This window comes from Carlito syrichta, unplaced genomic scaffold, assembly GCF_000164805.1.
Source record: "Carlito syrichta isolate Samal-C Ts95f unplaced genomic scaffold, Tarsius_syrichta-2.0.1 Scaffold302333, whole genome shotgun sequence".
Lineage (NCBI taxonomy): Eukaryota > Metazoa > Chordata > Mammalia > Primates > Tarsiidae > Carlito > Carlito syrichta.
Window position 1 is genome coordinate 81,324 of NW_007246429.1, and position 18,336 is coordinate 99,659.

Sequence of the window (18,336 nt, forward strand, 5' to 3'; positions counted from 1 at the left end):
GGGGTTCAAGACCAGCCTGGGCAACTTGGTGACACCTCATCTCTACAATATATCAAAAAATTAGCTAGGTGTGGTAGCACTCACCTGTAGTTCCAGCTATTTGGAAGGCTGAGGCGGAAGGATTACCAGAGCCCAGCAGGTCAACGCTGGGGTGGCTGTGAGTGTGCCACTGCACTCCAGCCTGGGCAACAGAGTGAGACTCCAACTCAAAAAAAAAAAAAAAATCAGCTGGAGTTTTGTAGAAAGAAAATGTGTGAAGTGCTTTCACAGTGGTGCCAACACTTCTCTGTAACAGAAGGTAGTGATAAAGACCTTTGTGTAAGAAAAGCAACTGAGTATACCCTTTGTATCATATGGCACAACTTGAAAAGATAGATGACAAAGTAACTGTAGCCTTAAAAGGCAGAGACAGCTGGGCTCGGTGGTTCAGCCTGTAATCCTGCGCCTTTGGGAGGCTGAGGAGAGTGGATTGCCTGAGCCCGCGGGTTTGAGATCTGCCTGGCCAACTTGGCGAGATCTCATCTCTACAATAAGTCAAAAAATTAGCCAGGCGTGGTAGCGCGTGCCTGTAGTTCCAGCTACTTGGAAGGCTGAGGCAGAAGGATCGCCAGAGTCCAGCAGGTCGAGACTGCGGTGGCCGGAAGCAGTCACTGCACTCCAGTCTGGGCGACAGTGAGACTCCAACTCAAAAAAAAAACCAAAAAAAAAGGAAGAGACTTTTGAAGCTGAAGGTAGATCATATTGAAGTATCAAGTGACAAAGATCAAATATATCTATCTGTACTAAGTAGGAAAAGTAAAATTGGAAAACTAATATTCTTTTGATAAATTGCTTTTCATCATTTTGGAACTTACAATTGGAAATTTTTATCCATTTATGTAGTTTGCAGGGCAATGGCAAAACAGAAAGACAAAAATGAGAGTTACAAGCAGCAACAAAGATGAGTTAGATTTAGATTCACCTTCATGGTTTTCAGGAATCATGAGTGTGTCCTTTCACATCATCTTCAAACAACAGGCTGTACAATAAATTACATATTATTAATGTGGGAAGAAGAAACCAAAACTGCATTGTCTGCTGGAATACAAAAACACCAAATGGAAGACATTAATCAAATTAATATTGCAAAACACATATCAATGTACTTGCAACGCATGTTGGTGACTCTGTCACACATTAGAAAAATATAAGATATAAAATTTTGGCCGGGCTCAGTGGCTCAGCCTGTAATCCTGTGCTTTGGAGGCTGAGGTGAGTGGATTGCCTGAGCCCGCGGGTTCAAGCCCCGCCTGGGCAACTTGGCGAGACCTCATCTCTACAATAAATCAAAAAATCAGCCAGGCATGGTAGCGCGCGCCTGTAGTTCCAGTTACTTGGAAGGCTGAGGCGGAAGATTCGTCAGAGCCCAGCAGGTTGAGGCTGCGGTGGCCAGGAGCAGCCACTGCACTCCAGTCTGGGCGACAGAGTGAGACTCCAACTCAAAAAAATAAAATAAAATAAAATTTTTATGTTTTGTCGTAAATAAGATACTCAATATCCAAAATTTCATTATAAGCCAAATATCATTACAGTGAAATAATTGATCCCAACACTATACTATTTACTATGAAATGATTCATTTTCCACTATTTTGTAAAAAAGTGCAGTTGAATTGCTGGTAGTTTGATCCAAGAGATGTCTCTGAAAGCAATAGGTTAATTCATTCATGATGGCAAGACCCCCATGACATAATCACCTCTTAAAGGTCCCACCTGGCAACACTGGTGCATTGGGGATTAAGTTTCCAACGCATGAACTTTGAGGGGTACATTCACACCATAGCAAACTGTATCTTAGTAATCTTATAAGTCTTATTAACCCCTGATTCTCCAGAGTCTAGCTCGGCTCCTCACATTGTAAAGTCACTCAATAAGTGCTTGTTGAATTACAAGTTACTATCATGATTACACAATGGTACCATGATTACACTGTATACCAAGTGATGGTCTAGACTTCCACATCATCATCTGAGGCAAGTGTTATAATTAGCCCTTTTTACAGCATATGCTACTGAGACTTATAGAAGTTAATTGACTCCCCAAGTTCATTCAGTTGGTAATTAAAATAACTACAACTAGGCTAGCGCTATAATATTTGGTATGATGCAAAAAAATCTAAACTAGAAGATTCGTGTACTGTTCTGTCAATAATTCATTAATGATTTTTGTTTAGGCACTCTACCTTCTTAAACCTCAGTATTCTCTCTTGGGAAATGTGCTGGTTGGATTTAATAAATTTTCTTTTTTCTTTTTTTTTGAGTCAGAGTCTCACTCTTTCACCCAGCTGAAGTGCAGTGGCACGATCATCGCACATTGCAATATTGACCTCCTTGGCTCTGGCGATCCTTCCACCTCAGTTTCCCAAGTAGCTGGGACTGTAGATGTGCACCACCATGCCTGACTAAGTTTTCTGAGTATTTGTAGAGATGAGGCCTCACTATGCTGCCCAGGTTGGTCTTGAACTCCTGGGCTCAAGTACTCCCTCCCCCTCAGCCTTCCTGGTGGATTTACTAAATTATCTTTGAGTACTATTCAAGGTCGGGTATGGTGGCTCACACCTATAATCCCAGCACTTTGGGAGGCCAAGGTGAGAGGATTGCCTGAGGCCACACATTCGTGACCAACCCGGGCAACTTGGCAAGACCTCGTCTCTACAATAAATCGAAAAATTAGCTGGGCATGGTGGCGTGTGCCTGTAGTTCCAGCTACTTGGAAGGCTGAGGCAGAAGGATCTCCTGAGCCCAGCAGGTCCAGGCTGCAGTGGCCATGAGAGTGCCACTGCACTCCAGCCTGGGCAGCAGAATGAGACTAAAAAAAAAAAAAAAAAAAAAAAAAAAAAAAAGAGTACTATTCAGGAAGTCTATGTGCTACCACAGTAACCTACGATGCCATGTCTTAGCTCTCCATAAGCATGATTATCAAACGAGAAAAAACTATATTCCACTCCACTGTTTAATAAAAGTTTAAATTTTATCAAAATAGCCGAATCACAGTAATATTAACTAGCAAGCCCATCAATAGATGCAGGGACTCCTGAACTTATTTGAACACTGGACCTTGGACAGAGATGGGAGGTAGAAGGAGGACTAAGAGTGGGGAGAGTGATGTTACTCATCTCATGGATGAGGTTTCTATAGGATGCTATCTGTGATAACCTAGTCACCTCTTAAAGGTCCCACCTCTCAACCCCGGTGCACTTCCTGATCCAACAAGACTTCTTTCCCATTTCTTCTTTTCTCTCCTACTACTGATATATGTGTGTGTGTTTATTTTTTGAAACAGAAAACCTTACAGTGATAGTTGTCTTTTGTGCAGGCCCAATAAGTAGAAACATTTTAAACCCCAAACTGAAGCTAAAAAAAGGAAGGCAAGAGTCCCAAGTCGTGTGTCTGTGGTGTTCCAGCCCAGCTGCCCATCATTATCTTTCTCTTAACAATGATATGAAGCTTCTAATGAGTTTGCTTCCGTGTATATCCATTGAACAGAGAAAAGGTTTGGTTTTTGTCCCCCCTAAATTAATGTCTTTAAAATAATCTAAAGGGGGCTAAACAGAACACTTTCCACTCAGATATCCAAAGTGAGTTAGGATTCTCATCTGTGCTTCTGGTAGGTGACCACGGACTAAAGCCACCTTCCTGATTCAATGAAAGTATTAAACACTGGAGGTTGACCTGGAATTCTGGGCTCACCAAGCACCACTGGGACCTGGGACCTCGTGCTCCTGCCTGAGAGAACTGTTAGCATGCAAGATCTCTGCAGGGAAGGTGCTAGAGGAGATGGGGAGAAGGTGACAATCTTCCATGTTTTGGTTCAGGAGGGGACCTGGACATGAGCTAGAGTCCAATCATAATAGCCTTACCCAATATGGTCACAGAATTTCTTAGGAAAATGTTGGGAAACTTAAATTTGTTTACACACATAAACATGAATGTGAGATTGATCAGGGATCTAAGGTTAGAAACATTGGCAAATCCTATCCAAAGTACTGAGTCAGGGAAATTGTGTTTAGAATTCAAGGTGATCAGCTGGAACATGGTATTCCAAATCCTAGTTAGCCATTCAGATTACAATTGCAAAAACGGTTCAGGTCTGCTTTGAAAAGTCCCACAAGCTGGCCAGTCCCTGCAGCTCCACATACTGACCCATTCTGGACTTGGTTCCCCACAGAATGGATCTGCTCCTATCCCTGGTGCTGTGCACCCTGGTCGTGTGCTGTGGGGCTGTGTCCGAGCCCATTTCGGTCCTCAAGCCCTCGCCTCTGCTTCCCCGGGGATGCAATGACTCTGATGTGCTGTTAGTCGCAGGCTTTGCCCTGCAGGACATCAACAAAGACAGAAAGGATGGCTATGTGCTGAGCCTCAACCGAGTGAACGATGTCCGGGAACAGACACAGGCAAGTGACAGTCCCCACTCTGGGGCAGGGATTTGGTCAAGGTGGGAGACTGACCAAGGTGTGGGATCCCAGAGATTCACATTGGCAGGTGCTTTCCAAACTGAAAACTCTTCTAAGAACACTCTGCTCTCCTCTGCCAGGGTATTGTGATGCTCTTATTCTTATTAAAGACAAGTGCTGCCAGGTGTGGTGGCTCACACCTGTAATCCTAGCACTTTGGGAGGCCAAAGCAGGAGGACTGCTTGAGACTGGGAGTTAGAGATCAGCCTGGGCAACATCATGAGATGCCCATCTTTACAAAAAAATAAGTTAAAAATTGCTAACCATGATCCTACTGTGACACTTGTCTAGGGTTCAACAATTTATAGGACATCCTCACAAGCATCCTTGGGCTCTCCCATAAAGTTGAACCTTTTTGTGCAGTCTTTCTGGGTTTCTGCTTCCTGAGGGATGTGGTGCATTTCTCCACCTCTCCCCACAGGATGACCTAGGATCTCTGTTCTATCTCACACTGGATGTGTTAGAAACTGGCTGCCATGTGCTCAGCAAGAAGGCTTGGAAGGACTGTGGCGTGAGAATATTTCATGAATCGGTGAGCGCTTGTTTTCATTAACCAGGAAGGGTTCTAGGGAAAGGTTGAATTCTGCTCAATATCTGCTATCTTTTAAATATTCCCTTTAATAATTTCCAGGCAGCCGGGCTCGGTGGCTCAGCCTGTAATCCCGCGCCTTTGGGAGGCTGAGGTGAGTGGATTGCCTGAGCCCGCGGGTTCAAGACCCGCCTGGGCAGCAAGACCTCATCTCTACAAGAAATCAATAAATCAGCCGGGCATGGTAGCACATGCCTGTAATTCCGGCTACTTGGAAGGCTGAGGCGGAAGGATCACCAGAGCCCAGCAGGTGAGGCTGCAGTGGCTGGGAGCAGCCACTGCACTCCAGTCTGGGCGACAGAGTGAGACTCCAACTCAAAAAAAAAATTTCCAGGCAGATGCCCATGTGCTTATTCTAAAGCTATAGACAGAACAAAGTTTAATAATCAGAGGGATTTCTGAGACATCCCATTAGAGTCACACAGAACAGAATTGGAAAAGTTATCCCCAAATTGTCTTCTGCCTCCAACACCCTTCTTTAGACTCTGAACCAGTATAATTTATGTGAGAAAAACAACTGAAGTGAATATTCTGGGTGTGGGGTAAATGCAGACTGTAGAAGCATTGGAGGCAGTGCTTTTTAAAATTGTTTTACTTTGTTTTGTTTTAATAAACACTGATATGAGATTTAAAGGCAAGAAAATGAGTAGTTCACAGTATAAAAGCTCTTAGGGAGCCAGGGAAAGATTTCCTGAAATCACAGAAAATAAAAGGCCTCAGATGTGATCCTTTTAATGATGACCATAGAAGAAAATTGAAAATAGTCTGTTTCATTTCATTCTTATTTATCCTGGGGTTATTTTTATTAATTGATATGAACCTTTACAACATGAGTAAGGATAGTGACATAAGTATTTTGAAGCAAACTGATCAGTAACTTTTTTCTAATTATGTAACCAAACTACACCTAACTGATTTTGAAAGGCACATACTTTATTGACCCTGTTGTGAATTATATTTTTTATGGTGACACTAGCTACTAAAATATATACACTAAAAGCATATACTGACTCTAACATAAGAGAACTTATTCCTTACTTGTGTGTAGTTCAATTTAGAAGTTCCTGATTAGGAAAGGGCTTTTTTCCAGGGATACTTTGAGACCTGAGTTCATTCCACCCTGGGGTTCTAGTCTCTACCAGTTTTAACATATGACTTCCTTGTTACCATGCTCATCTGCGTCAAGCAATAGAAAGAGAAAGAGCATAGAGCATAGCGAGAAGTGGGAGATCTTCAGGGCCAGACCCTGAAATGGTTACACATCACTTCTGCTCACCCTCCCGTGGTTATAACTCCGTTACATACAGTCACACCTAACTGTGGAGAGGCCAGGAAACCTAAACTAGCTGTGTCCCAGGAAAAGGTTCAACAGTTGGATGATCAGCTGCAGTTCCTCCCAGCCAAAACCCCAGAACTTGATCTTAAGTTTCTCATTACTTTAAAGTAAAATGTTTAATTTTCATTTTAGGCTTAAAAAAAAAAAAAACTGACCAGGCTCGATGACTCAGCCTGTAATCCCAGGACTCTGGGAGGCGGAGGCGAGTGGATTGCCTGAGCCATGGGTTTGAGATCAGCCCAGGCAACTTGACTGAGACCTTATCTCTACAATAAAATTTTAAAAAATAGCCGGGTGTGGTAGTGAGCACCTGTAGTTCGGGCTACTTGGAAGACTGAGGTGGAAGGATCGCTGGAGCCCAGAAGGTCGACACTGGAGTGGCCGCGAGTGTGCGTGCCACTGCACTCCAGCCTGGGTGAAGGAGTGAGACTCCAACTAAAAAAAAACCAAAAACGACTGGGCGTGGTGGCTCAAGCCTGTAATCCCAGCACTTTGGGAGGCCTAGGCGAGAGGGTTACCTGAGCCCAGGGATTTGAGGCCTGGGCAACTTGGTGAGATCTCGTCTCTACAATATACCAAAAAATTAGCCAGGTATGGTAGCGTGCACCTGTAGTTTCAACTACTTGGAAGGTTGAGGCGGGAGGATTGCCTGAGCCCAGCAGATCAAGGCTGCAGTGGCTGTGAGCATGCCACTGCACTCCAGCCTGGGCAACAGAGTGAGACTTCAACTCAAAAAAAAAAAAAAAGAAAGAAAGAAAGAAAGGAAAAAGAAAAACTTCATAGTGTTGTCCACCATGTCATGACAAATCTTTGTTGATTTCAGGTTAGTGGTCAATGCAAAGCCATGTTTTATGTCAACAAGCCGAGTAGAGTTCTCTATTTACCTGCTTATAACTGTACTCTTCGTCCAGGTAAGAAGTCACTATGATTTTGCTAATTTTAATAATAATAATAGGGGCAACCCCTTCAGGTCCCCTCCCACTGTGGGAGCTTTTTCTGTTGTCTCAATAAACCCTGTTTTCTCACTTTAAAAAGATAATAATAATAATAATAAAGGTGAAAAAGAACATTTAACCAGGGCTTTGCCAACAAAGTATAGGGTTTTCCCATTCTTACTCTATTCATTCCAACACAAGTTGTTTAATATTTCCAGTACTTGCTTCCCAATCCAACTTACGCTGCTCCTCTTCCCACAGTTAATCTTCCTAAATCATCTTCAATACCTCTACATTCATGTCCTGCATCTAATCCTAAATTTTCAATCTGATATAAATGGCATGATCTCTATAGCTGGTGCCCGGGCTCCCCTTCTATCTATCTCTGTCACTATTTCCCTGACTACTCCAGCTCCACACTCTACTCTACTAGATGCCTCACTGTTTTCTGAACACACACTGCACTTTCCAATCTCTGTATCCTACTCATGACTCTCCCTCCACTGAGTATGCCCTCCCCAGATGATCTCTGATCTTGGAATGCTTACCTATTTTTTTTTTTTTTTTGAGTTGGAGTCTCACTCTGTTGCCCAGGCTGGAGTTATGTGGTACACTCATGGCCACCCCAGTGTAGACCTGCTGGGCTCCAGCGATCCTTCCACCTCAGCCTTCCAAGTAGCCAAAACTATAGGCACGCCCAGTGAATTTTTTGATTTATTGTAGAGATGAGGTCTTGCCAAGTTGCCCGGGCTGGTCTACCTGTGGGCTCAAGCAATCCACTCTCCTCAGTCTCCCAAAGTGCTGCGATTACAGACTGAGCCATCGAATCTGGCTGAAATTCCAACTATTAAAGACATTCAGCCTAGTATACAGAGACAATGAAAAGATAAGACATTGAATTCGTTGGGGGAAGGTCCTATGTCAATATACCTTATTATGTGTCTTTTAATGAATTTCTGAGAGTAGATAAATGTGGGTGAAGTGAAAACTTCTTGCTTTGAATTCTTTTTTAATTGTGAAAGTAACACACGGTCATCACAGAAAATTCATAGTTAGCCAACAGCTAACGTCTTATCCAGAAAAAGTCTTCCTCACTCTATCCTTGCCAGCACTGTTATCTTTTTTCCATCTTTGCCTCTATTATAGTCATATGATTTATAGGATTGAAAATCATTAATATTTTAAAACTGGTCTCATTGGCATCAACAGTTTCTCAAAAGAAGATTCACATGATGTGCCCTGATTGCCCAAGCCCCATTGACACTGCAGATCCTCATGTTTTGGAAGCTGCCACTGAATCTCTTGCAAAATTCAACAAGGAGAGCACCTCAAAGCAGTATTCTCTTGTCAAAGTCACCAGGGCTACCATGCAGGTAAGGTTAAAATGCCCCGGCCAGTTACACAAACTGTACGTCTCATGACTGCTGCTGTAGATTCCTTGGCTGAGAGGAGTATGTCAAAGAACTCCTTTTGATTAGAGCCCAAGAGCCTTTCTCTACATACCCTTCTTTGGTAGACCTGATGCACATTCAATCACGTTTCAATTTCTAGGTTATTCCATGGCATGTCTAGGAGAATTATCTGACTCAGTTTACTTCCTCAACCCTAAGTCAAAAAGAGAAATGCACTTCTAGTCTCCTTGGGGGATTCTCTGCAGGTTCACTGTTATTGCCACATTATCATATCTGACTGATCATGGCTCATTTAGCAAGACAATTTTTATTCCATGTTAAGCCCTGGAGTGAATGTTGAGTTTTATGGATTAGGGAAAATTAAGACTATTTTGTATTTGGATGATGTTGATATTCCTTTCATATGAAGAAAAATCTAAAAGACAATTCTACATGAGGAAAAATAAACTGACCAAGAGAAAGTGTTTAGGGTCCATTGCAGTCTCTAAGAAGGGAAGACAGGTATGATTATGCTTCCGCTATAACTAAATCATAGTACATGGTTTGCTCAGTGTGAGGACAACAGATATGTGCATTGACCATGCCTCTAGTGATGTATCTCTTCTATAAATATAATGCTACCAAACTTGAATCATTTCCCCATATAGGGTGTTTGATTTTTATGTCTCAACTCTTGTCTCATAACAGTGGGTGGTTGGCCCTGCTTTCTTTGTGGAATACTTAGTCAAAGAGTCACCGTGTACCAAATCCCAGGCCAGCAGCTGCTCACTTCAGTCCTCTGACTCTGTGGTGAGTTTCCCTGAATGTCTTCATAATTTGAGTTTTCACAGATCATCTGTAAGTATTTGTGGAGCATAAATTATATATGAAGTGCTGTAAAGCATGAGATACTTTTCCTCCCTTCAAGGAGCAACTGACTGGTTAGAGATTAGGTAGGCCCAGATGCAATAATAAGGAATTCCATTCAATTGTAAGTGCAATTTTCATCATCAATTTCAGAAGTGATTATAGGGGATTGTAAAATATAGACAAATCTCAGTGGTTGGTGATGATCCTGCTTTGATTGGAACAAATCCAGTTACATTTGGAATGCAGTATGGTGTTCCATTCCTTGGGTCACTCTTTAAGAAGGACAGTGTCAAATAGACATTTATTCAAAGGATACATCCAAGATGGGAGAGTGCCTTGAAATCATTAAGGCTGGGCACAGTGGCTCACGCCTGCAATCCCATCATTTTGGGAGGCAGAGGTGAGAGGATTGCCTGAGCCCAGGGGTTAGAGACCAGCCTGGGCTACTTGGCGAGGCCTTGTCTCTGCAATAAGTCAAAAAATTATCCAGGCATGGTGGCACATGCCTGTAATTCCAGCTACTTGGAAAGCTGAGGCAGAAGGATCGCCAGAGCCCAGCAGGTCGAAGTGCGGTGGCTGTAAATATGCTACTTCTACTCCATCCTGGGTGACAGAGTGAGACTCCTACTCAAAGAAAAGAAAAGAAACCATTTAAAACACACCTGGTAGAAATATAAATGGGCATAATGTGTTGGAATACAATTGAATAAAATGCACTGAGAATCTTTTTTACCTTTATTTACGTATAGTAGAAGCTTTAAGATTTAATTCATATACCACAACATTTATCCATTTAAGGCATACAATTCTGTGGTTTATTCACAAAATTGTGCTGCCACCACTACTTTCTTATTTTGGAATATTTTCATCAACTCCCCAAAACTTCATACACATCAACAGTCATTCTCATTGTAGCCATTCCCATTGCCACATACCCAAGCCTTTGGAAAACACTAATCCACTTGGTTTCTATGGCTTTACCTGTTCTGAACATTTCTTTTTTTTTTTTTTTTTTGAGTTGGAGTCACTCTGTCGCCCACACTGGAGTGCAGTGGCCACTCCCGGCCACTGCAGCCTCGATTTGCTGGGCTCCGGCGATCCTTCCACCTCAGCCTTCCAAGTAGCCAGAATTACAGGCATGCGCTACCAGGCCTGGATGATTTTTTTTTTTTTTTTTTTATTGTAGAGATGAGGTCTCACCAAGTAACCCAGGTGGGTCTCGAACCCGCGGGCTCAGGCAATCCACTCACCTCAGCCTACCAAAGTCTGGGATTACAGGCTGAGCCACCGAGCCCGGCTCTGATCATTTCATATACGTGGAATCATACAATATATAGCCTTTGAGGTCTGGTTTCTTTCACTTAGCATGTTTTCAAGTTTGCTCCATCTGTAAATAGAGATAGTTTTACGTCTTCCCTGGCAAATAATATTTTATTGCATGGATATTATGTATTGCTTATCCATCCATCAGTTGATGGACATTTGGTTTGCTTCCTTCTATGAACAAGTGTGCAAGTTTTTGTGTACACATATGTTTTCATTTCTTTTAAATATATATCTCAGAGTGGTATTGCTGGGTCACATGAAAACTCTATGTTTAACCCTTTGACTAACTGCCATGCTATTTTCCAAAGTGACTGCCTCACAATTTCATCAGCAATGCCTGAGCTTCAATTTCTCCATATCCTTGCCAATACCTATTACTATCTTTCTTTTTGGTTATAGCCATCCTGTTGGGTATGAATTGGTATCTCATCGTGATTTTTAGTTGCATTTCTCTAATGGCTAATGACATTAAGCGTCTTTTAATGTGTTTATTAGCCATTGGTATGTTTTCTTTAAAGAAATGTCTAGCCGGGCTCGGTGGCTCAGCCTGTAATCCCGCGCCTTTGGGAGGCTGAGGTGAGTGGATTGCCTGAGCCCGCGGGTTCAAGACCCGCCTGGGCAGCGAGACCTCATCTCTACAACAAATCAAAAAAATCAGCCGGGTGTGGTAGCGCATGCCTGTAATTCCGGCTTCTCCGAAGGCTGAGGCGGAAGGATCACCGGAGCCCAGCAGGCGAGGCTGTGATGGCCGGGAGCGGCCACTGCACTCCAGTCTGGGTGACAGAGTGAGACTCCAACTCAAAAAAAAAAAAAAAAGAAAAGAAATGTCTATATAAAACCTTTGCCCATTTTAAAATGTTGTTAATTATCTGTTTCTTTTTTTGTTGAATTTCAAGAGTTCTTTACATATTCTAGACATAATGCCATTAACAGATATATAATTTTAAGATAATTTTCTTCTGTTCTCTGGAGTGTCTGTTCACTTTCTTAAATACAAAAGTTTTACATTTTGATGAAGTCCTATTTATATACATTTTTCTTATTTTGAATGTGCTTTTCACGTCATATGTAAGAAACCATTGCCTAGTCCAAAGTCACTAAGATTTACATCATGTATAAAATACAAAGAATCCAGAATGCCAAAACAATCTTGAACAAAGAGAACCAAAAGGAAAAACTCACACTTCCCAATCTCAAAACTTACTACAAAGCTACAGGATACAAAACAGTGTGGTACTGGTACAAGAATGTGTAGATAAATGGAATAAATTTGAGAATAAAGAAATTAACTCTTACATGTAGGTCTATGACACATTTTGAGTTTTTGTATATGGTGTGAGGTAGAGGGTTTAACTTCATTTTTTTTACATGTGAATATCCAATTGTCTTAGCACTAGTTGTTAAAGAAGACTATTTTTTCCCCACTTTAAATTGTCTTGGCATGCTTCTTGAAGATCTAGTTACCATAAACGTAAGGGTTTATTTCTTTACTCTCAATTTTATTTAATTAATCTATATTTGTAATCTTATACCGGTACCACACAATCTTGAATCCTGTAGCTTTGCAGGACATTTTGAGATCAAGAAGTGCAAGTCCTCCTATTTTGTTCTTCTTGCTCAAGATTGCTTTGGGTATCCTGGTTCCCTTGAATTTTCATAATTTTAGGACCAACTTGTCAATTTCTATTTTTAAGAAGGCAGTTATAAATTTGGTGCATTTGATTGCATTGGATCTGCAGATCAACTTGAGAAGTATTGCCATCTTAACAACATTAGGTCTTCAAATCCATGAATAGGTGATTTCCATTTGTTTAGAACTTTCTTTCTTTCAACAGTGTTTTGTAGTTTTCAGTGTACACGCCTTTCACTTATTTTGGTAAATTTATTCCTCAAATATTGTATTTCTTTTATGCTAATGTAATGAAACTGTCTTCTTAATTTCATTTTTGGATTGTTCATTGCAAGTGTATAGAAATACAATTGATTTTTAAAATATTGACATTATATCCTGTAACCTTGATGAGCTCATTTATTAGTTCTAAATAGTTTGTTAGTGGGTTCCTTAGGATTTGCTATATATACAAGATCATGTCATCTGAAAATAAAGATAGTTTTACTTCTTCTTTGTAAATCCAGATGACATATGTGCCCCCAGACTCTAGTGTTCATTAAACATACCCATAAACTCCCTCTTTGTGTTCCACTCAATTTTCAGTACCAGACTAGTCATGAATTTTGGTAGGCCAGCAAATCCTAGCCAGGGTGGGATGGACCAGGCTCTACTTGGTCAGATACCTGCAGTCTCTCTAGAAGGTACTCTGAGAGTCCCTTCTCTCTATGACTTGATGATGAAGAGGAGAAGAAAAAAGTCTGAAGCATCATTCCCCAAGCACTTCATACTTTAATGAATTTTTCCACTTTAAGAAGTTTCTAGTCTTCTCTTCATATGGTTTAGAGATGAATTATAGAGTAATGTTCAGGCAATCTGTTTGACACATTTTTTTCTTCTTATAGATTTAGGGGTGCAAGTGCAGTTTTCTTACATGGATTATTGCATAGTGGTGAAGTTTGGGCTTTTAGTGTGCCCATCACCCAAACAGTGTACACTGTATTCAGTAGATTGTATTTCATCCCTCACTTCTTCCCACTCTCTCAGTCTCCCACCTTCCTACCTTTTGGAGTCTCCAATATCTATTATTCAACTTTGTATATTCATGCATATCTGTTCCCAAATGCCAGGAATTTGGACAGGGGTCCTATTGCTTTTGCTGAACAGAAAGCCAATCACTGAGCCAATGAGTATTGTGTGATATCAGTCAAGGGAAGAGGGAAATTGTCTCAAATCCACCCCCACCCCATCCCACAGAAGTCAAGCGTTTATATAGTGGAACAGGAATGTAGAAAATAAGGAAGGGTTAAAGAAAAAGAGTTGGAAAACAGGAATTGAGGAGAGGTAAGAAAGAGGAGTCAATAGACATGTGGGGGCTAGCATATCATTGTCTGGATGTGGTAATCTAGTGAATTTCAGTTTCTTGATTCTATAAGACTGAGGGTGGGTTTCCAGAAAAAGTAACTCAGATTAAGAAAAATGTAAGTTTCAAGTCTTAAAGTCAGGAAGGTCAATTTCAGTTTCCTGAGAAAGAAACTTAGATAAGACAAGTATACATTTCAAGCTTCAAGACCAGAAGGGTCAATTACTGTGTTTATTCAAAAAGACCTGGGCTGATTTCATAACCATTCTTTAGCTCCCACTTTAAAGTGGGAACACGTGGGTTTTGCCTTTCTGTTTCTGAGTCATTTCACTTGTGCGAATGCCTCCAGTTCCATCCACATTGCTGTAAAAGACATAATTTCATTCTTTCTCATGGCTGAGTAGTATTCCATCGTATATAAATATCATCTTTTTAATCCAATCACCCACTGATGGACACTTAGGTTGATTTCATGATTTTGCTATTGTGAATAGTGCTGTGATAAACATATGAGTACAGGTGTCTTTTTGATATAATGATTTATTTTATTGTGGGTAGACACCTAGTAGTGAAATTGCTGGATCAAATGGTATTTCTTCTTTTAATTTAGACACATTTAATAAATTTTATATGGGTATACTTAAGAGTTCTTCTTTAGAAATTGAGGCAGCATTTTATTATAATATTCTATGTACACTTAAAAATGTGCATACTCAGGGGGAGGGGAAGGGAGGTGGGATTAACGGTAGTCAATATCTGTCTGGGAACGGGGCGACACCCCTTATAAACAAGAGTGCCTGAACAAAGCATATTTGTATACCTAACCCTAAACTGTACCCCACAATATCAAAATAAAAAATATTGATTAAAAAATGTGTATACTCTATGACTCTAAAATTCCTCTTCCAGGAACTTACTCTAAGAAAGTAACTAGGCATACGTGAAAAGATAAAGTTTCAATGTTTAAACAAGGAAAAATTAGATTCAATTTAGTTGTCCAACGAAAGAGAGCTTGTTAAATATTACAGAGGCTTATTAGGTAGCCATTATTTTAAAAGTTGTAGAAGACCATTCAATGCCATAAAATAATTTTCCCATTATGTTATTTAGTAACAAAATAGAGTTATAAAATATATGTATAATATAATTCTATTTTTGTAGAAGAAAAACTATATACATAGAAAAAAATTGTAAGGAAAGAAATCAAATCATTGCAGATAGGTATCGTCCATGCAATTAAAGGTCTTTTTGTTTTAATTTATGTATATTCTAAATATTTATTGCACTTGCAATATGAAAACAAAGCTACTTTGTTTTTAAAGAGAAGTTTAATGAGCTGAGAGTGGCTTTGACTGACAAGAGGAAATTCAGGGGGAACATACTTAAGGGACTGCTACACAGAAGACGAAAGCAAGACTTCTAATTGACCCAAGAGTAGAACTAAGGTCAAGAGAATGGAAGCTTTCAACTCAGGACAAAAAGTTTTCTAATAATCAGATCTTTGTTCCTCAAGAAATGCTAAGTTTCTCATCATTGGAGGCAATTTAACCTAACTGAGGTAATTTCTTGGTAGGTAGAGAGAATTGGCTCAGAGCCTCCCCGTTAGATGGGAGGAGCATAAAAACGTTGATTTGCTGTGTGCCTACATAACCAAGTAGAAAGAAAATTGAATTCCACTTATGATAACTGATAATACTCACATGATACTGTATTTTCTCTTTCTTTTAGCCCGTTGGTCTTTGCAAAGGTTCTCTAACCAAAACACGCATGGAAAAGTTTGTCTCTGTGACTTGTGACTTCTTTGAATCACAGGTATTTTTCAATCTAATTGTTTGTCTTTATGTGAAGAGAAGCAGATTATTTATATTTAGTTGTCACTACCTCACCCCTTCCTTTGATTTTCCCAACTTCCATGCTCACTGCTTTATTCAGGTGGCCTGAAGTCCACATCCACAGGGTAACTGATCAAAGCTATCATGCTTTGTTTTAGTCACAATGTGGTCCTTCAGAATAAGGAAAACAAATTCAGAAACAAGGAATGACTGGCTTGGATTGTACATGCCTTTGAGGCATTAAATTCAGGGTAAAAAAGAAAACTTACCCCAAACCACAGGGAGAAGTTGTTTCCAAGAAAATATTCCTTGTTTGTTTTGTTTTGTTTGTTTGTTTTGGAAAACAGGAACAAGACAGGGCTGCCCACTCTCATTCCCAAGAAAACATTTCTTTTGAGAAGTATTTATTGAGCACTTATTATGAGATAGACTAGTATAATTAACAGAGCAATTGAGGCAGGCCACCTGGGATCCAGTGATGTAGTGTGAGTGGTGTAACAGTAGGTATGTACTTACCTGTTTGAGTTTTGGTTGCCTTATGTATAAATGGAATTACAACAACTGCACCATTCAGATCCTTGTGGAAAGCAAGTTAAAAAGACCTGAATGAAGTGTGCTGTTCAGGGCCTGGGCAGAATAAACAATCAGTAAAAGGCACCTGTTGCTGCCACTACTAGAAATAGGAAGACAGCTCAATGGAGACTTTGAACAAATCATTGAACTTGTCCGAGCCAAGCTCTGAAACTGAATAATGGCTCTTCTTTATTTTGCTTTTTAACCCTTTCACCAGGTAACCCATCTCTCTACCTGGTTTCCTTTCAAAACATTCCAATATGGTACAGATCAGCTTATCCTGGTGCCAGGCATGGAAGGGCTTTCCCTATGGAACTCTGTATTTGAATATGTTTTTATTTCAGGCTCCAGTCACTGGAAGTGAAAACTCTGGTGTTAACCAGAAACCTGCAAGCCTCCCCAACGTGGAAGAGCCACAGCAGAAAAACACATCCCCTACTGACACCCCCTCCAAAACTGAGCCAAAAGGATCTGTCCAATACCTTCCCAATTCGGATAATGAGAATTCCCAAAATTCCCAGGATCAGGGCCCTCGCGAGTCCTTCCCTGTGCAGCTGGATCTAACCACGAATCCCCAAGGAGAAACACTGGATGTCTCCTTCCTCTTCCTGGGGCCAATGCAGAGGAAGCTGGTTGTCCTGCCTTTCCCCAAAGAGGAAGATCGCTCAGCCGAGTGCCCGGGGCCATCCCAGGAGACCAACCCTTTCGTCCCCCCTTCATGAGAATCACAGAGTATCGCATGGGAGTGTGGGGTCCTGCACAAGACACGAGGTGGTGGGGACAAAGAGCAGAGAGCAGAGTGCAAGTGTAGAGAGTGGCTAATGAAGTAGGTCTTCGACTCTTCTTGGTCTCAGCATGTTGGCTGGGAAAGGGGTATAACCAGACCAAGCCTTCCAGTGGGCTCCATTCTACCCTGTATGCTGCACTGTACCCTGGGCTGCATCCCTTCCCACAAGGATCACAGTCTCATGCCATAGATAGATGCCTCTCTGTGTCTTCAACTACTCACTAATAAAGATTTCTATTCTCTCAGCAGTATAAATATGCTCAAATCTTGATATCCAAGCCTTCCATGAGTAAAGGTAACTTCCCTAATACCAAGACGCAGGCAACTGAGACCCAGCGGAGTTTCACTCTCTACATTCCCCTTAATTCCAAGGTCAGGTACTAGCTGGGTATCGCCCACACTATTTCCAACCCTCCACCTCTTTACATCTGTTTGAAAGTCTCAGCGTCTCAACAGCAGGGCAGCTCAGGTAGAGATGGGCACATGGAAGAGAAGTGTGCCTGTGGCCTGCACAGGACACTGTGAGAGCACTGGACACAAGAGTTCTCATCGCTGTTACAATTTCTCTTAGAACAGGTAGAGAGGGACCCAGCATGGCAGTCAAGCATAGTCTTCTTTCTTCATATTTCAAAACTTGTGGGACAAGTTCCCCTACAATTAGCAATCACCACTTGTACATGCACACACACACACACACACACACACACACACACACACACACACACACACATGCACACACAGGATAGGACTTTTGATATTTTGATAGAATTTGTAGATGCAGCTGTAATCCTTCATTCTGGCAGTTGTTTCTTAGAAGAGGCACATAGGCTTTGGCATGATTTACCGAAGGGAAGTAGACAATATTCACACTCTGTTACTCTTATCTGCTTCCCACAGAAGGAAGAGAGACTATGTAGGGACGCCATGGGGTGTCTTACGCCCTGTGTCAGTCAGGCTCTGAAAGAAGCAGAATGTACTTGAGTGGTGTGACTGAAAATACTCTAGTGAAGGGAACTTCATGAAGCTTGTGAACTAGGCTAAGGGAAAAACAAGGGATGCTGAGGCACCCGGACAAGAGCAACAGCAGGAAGCCTTTGTCACCCTAGGCTGGACAGAAAAGGAGGATGGCTGGCTTACCCAAGCCCAGCGTGAGCAGTGGATGCAGAGGGAGTGCCGCCTGCAGCAGCAGCCCTGGTGGGGGGCCCAGCTACTGCAGAACCTGGTGCTGAAGCAG

The 18,336-nt window shown here is 41.4% G+C and overlaps 1 protein-coding gene across 1 annotated transcript; it reads left to right on the forward strand.

Annotated features, from left to right (window-relative positions):
• Positions 1 to 4,206: 4,206 nt before the first annotated feature.
• Positions 4,207 to 17,037, forward strand: FETUB (fetuin B). The gene is made up of 7 exons (XM_008056378.1): positions 4,207 to 4,431; positions 4,913 to 5,023; positions 7,240 to 7,327; positions 8,561 to 8,724; positions 9,451 to 9,552; positions 15,639 to 15,722; positions 16,660 to 17,037. Exons 1-7 carry the CDS (start codon positions 4,207 to 4,209, stop codon positions 17,035 to 17,037), a joined length of 1,152 nt encoding a protein of 383 aa, XP_008054569.1.
• The last annotated feature ends 1,299 nt before the right edge of the window (positions 17,038 to 18,336 follow it).

Coding starts and splice junctions, on each gene's coding strand:
- FETUB (XM_008056378.1), top strand. CDS start 4,207: ATGGATCTGCTCCTATCCCTGGTGCTGTGCACCCTGGTCGTGTGCTGT. Junction 4,432..4,912: donor ATGTCCGGGAACAGACACAG/GCAAGTGACAGT, acceptor CTCTCCCCACAG/GATGACCTAGGATCTCTGTT. Junction 5,024..7,239: donor TGAGAATATTTCATGAATCG/GTGAGCGCTTGT, acceptor TGTTGATTTCAG/GTTAGTGGTCAATGCAAAGC.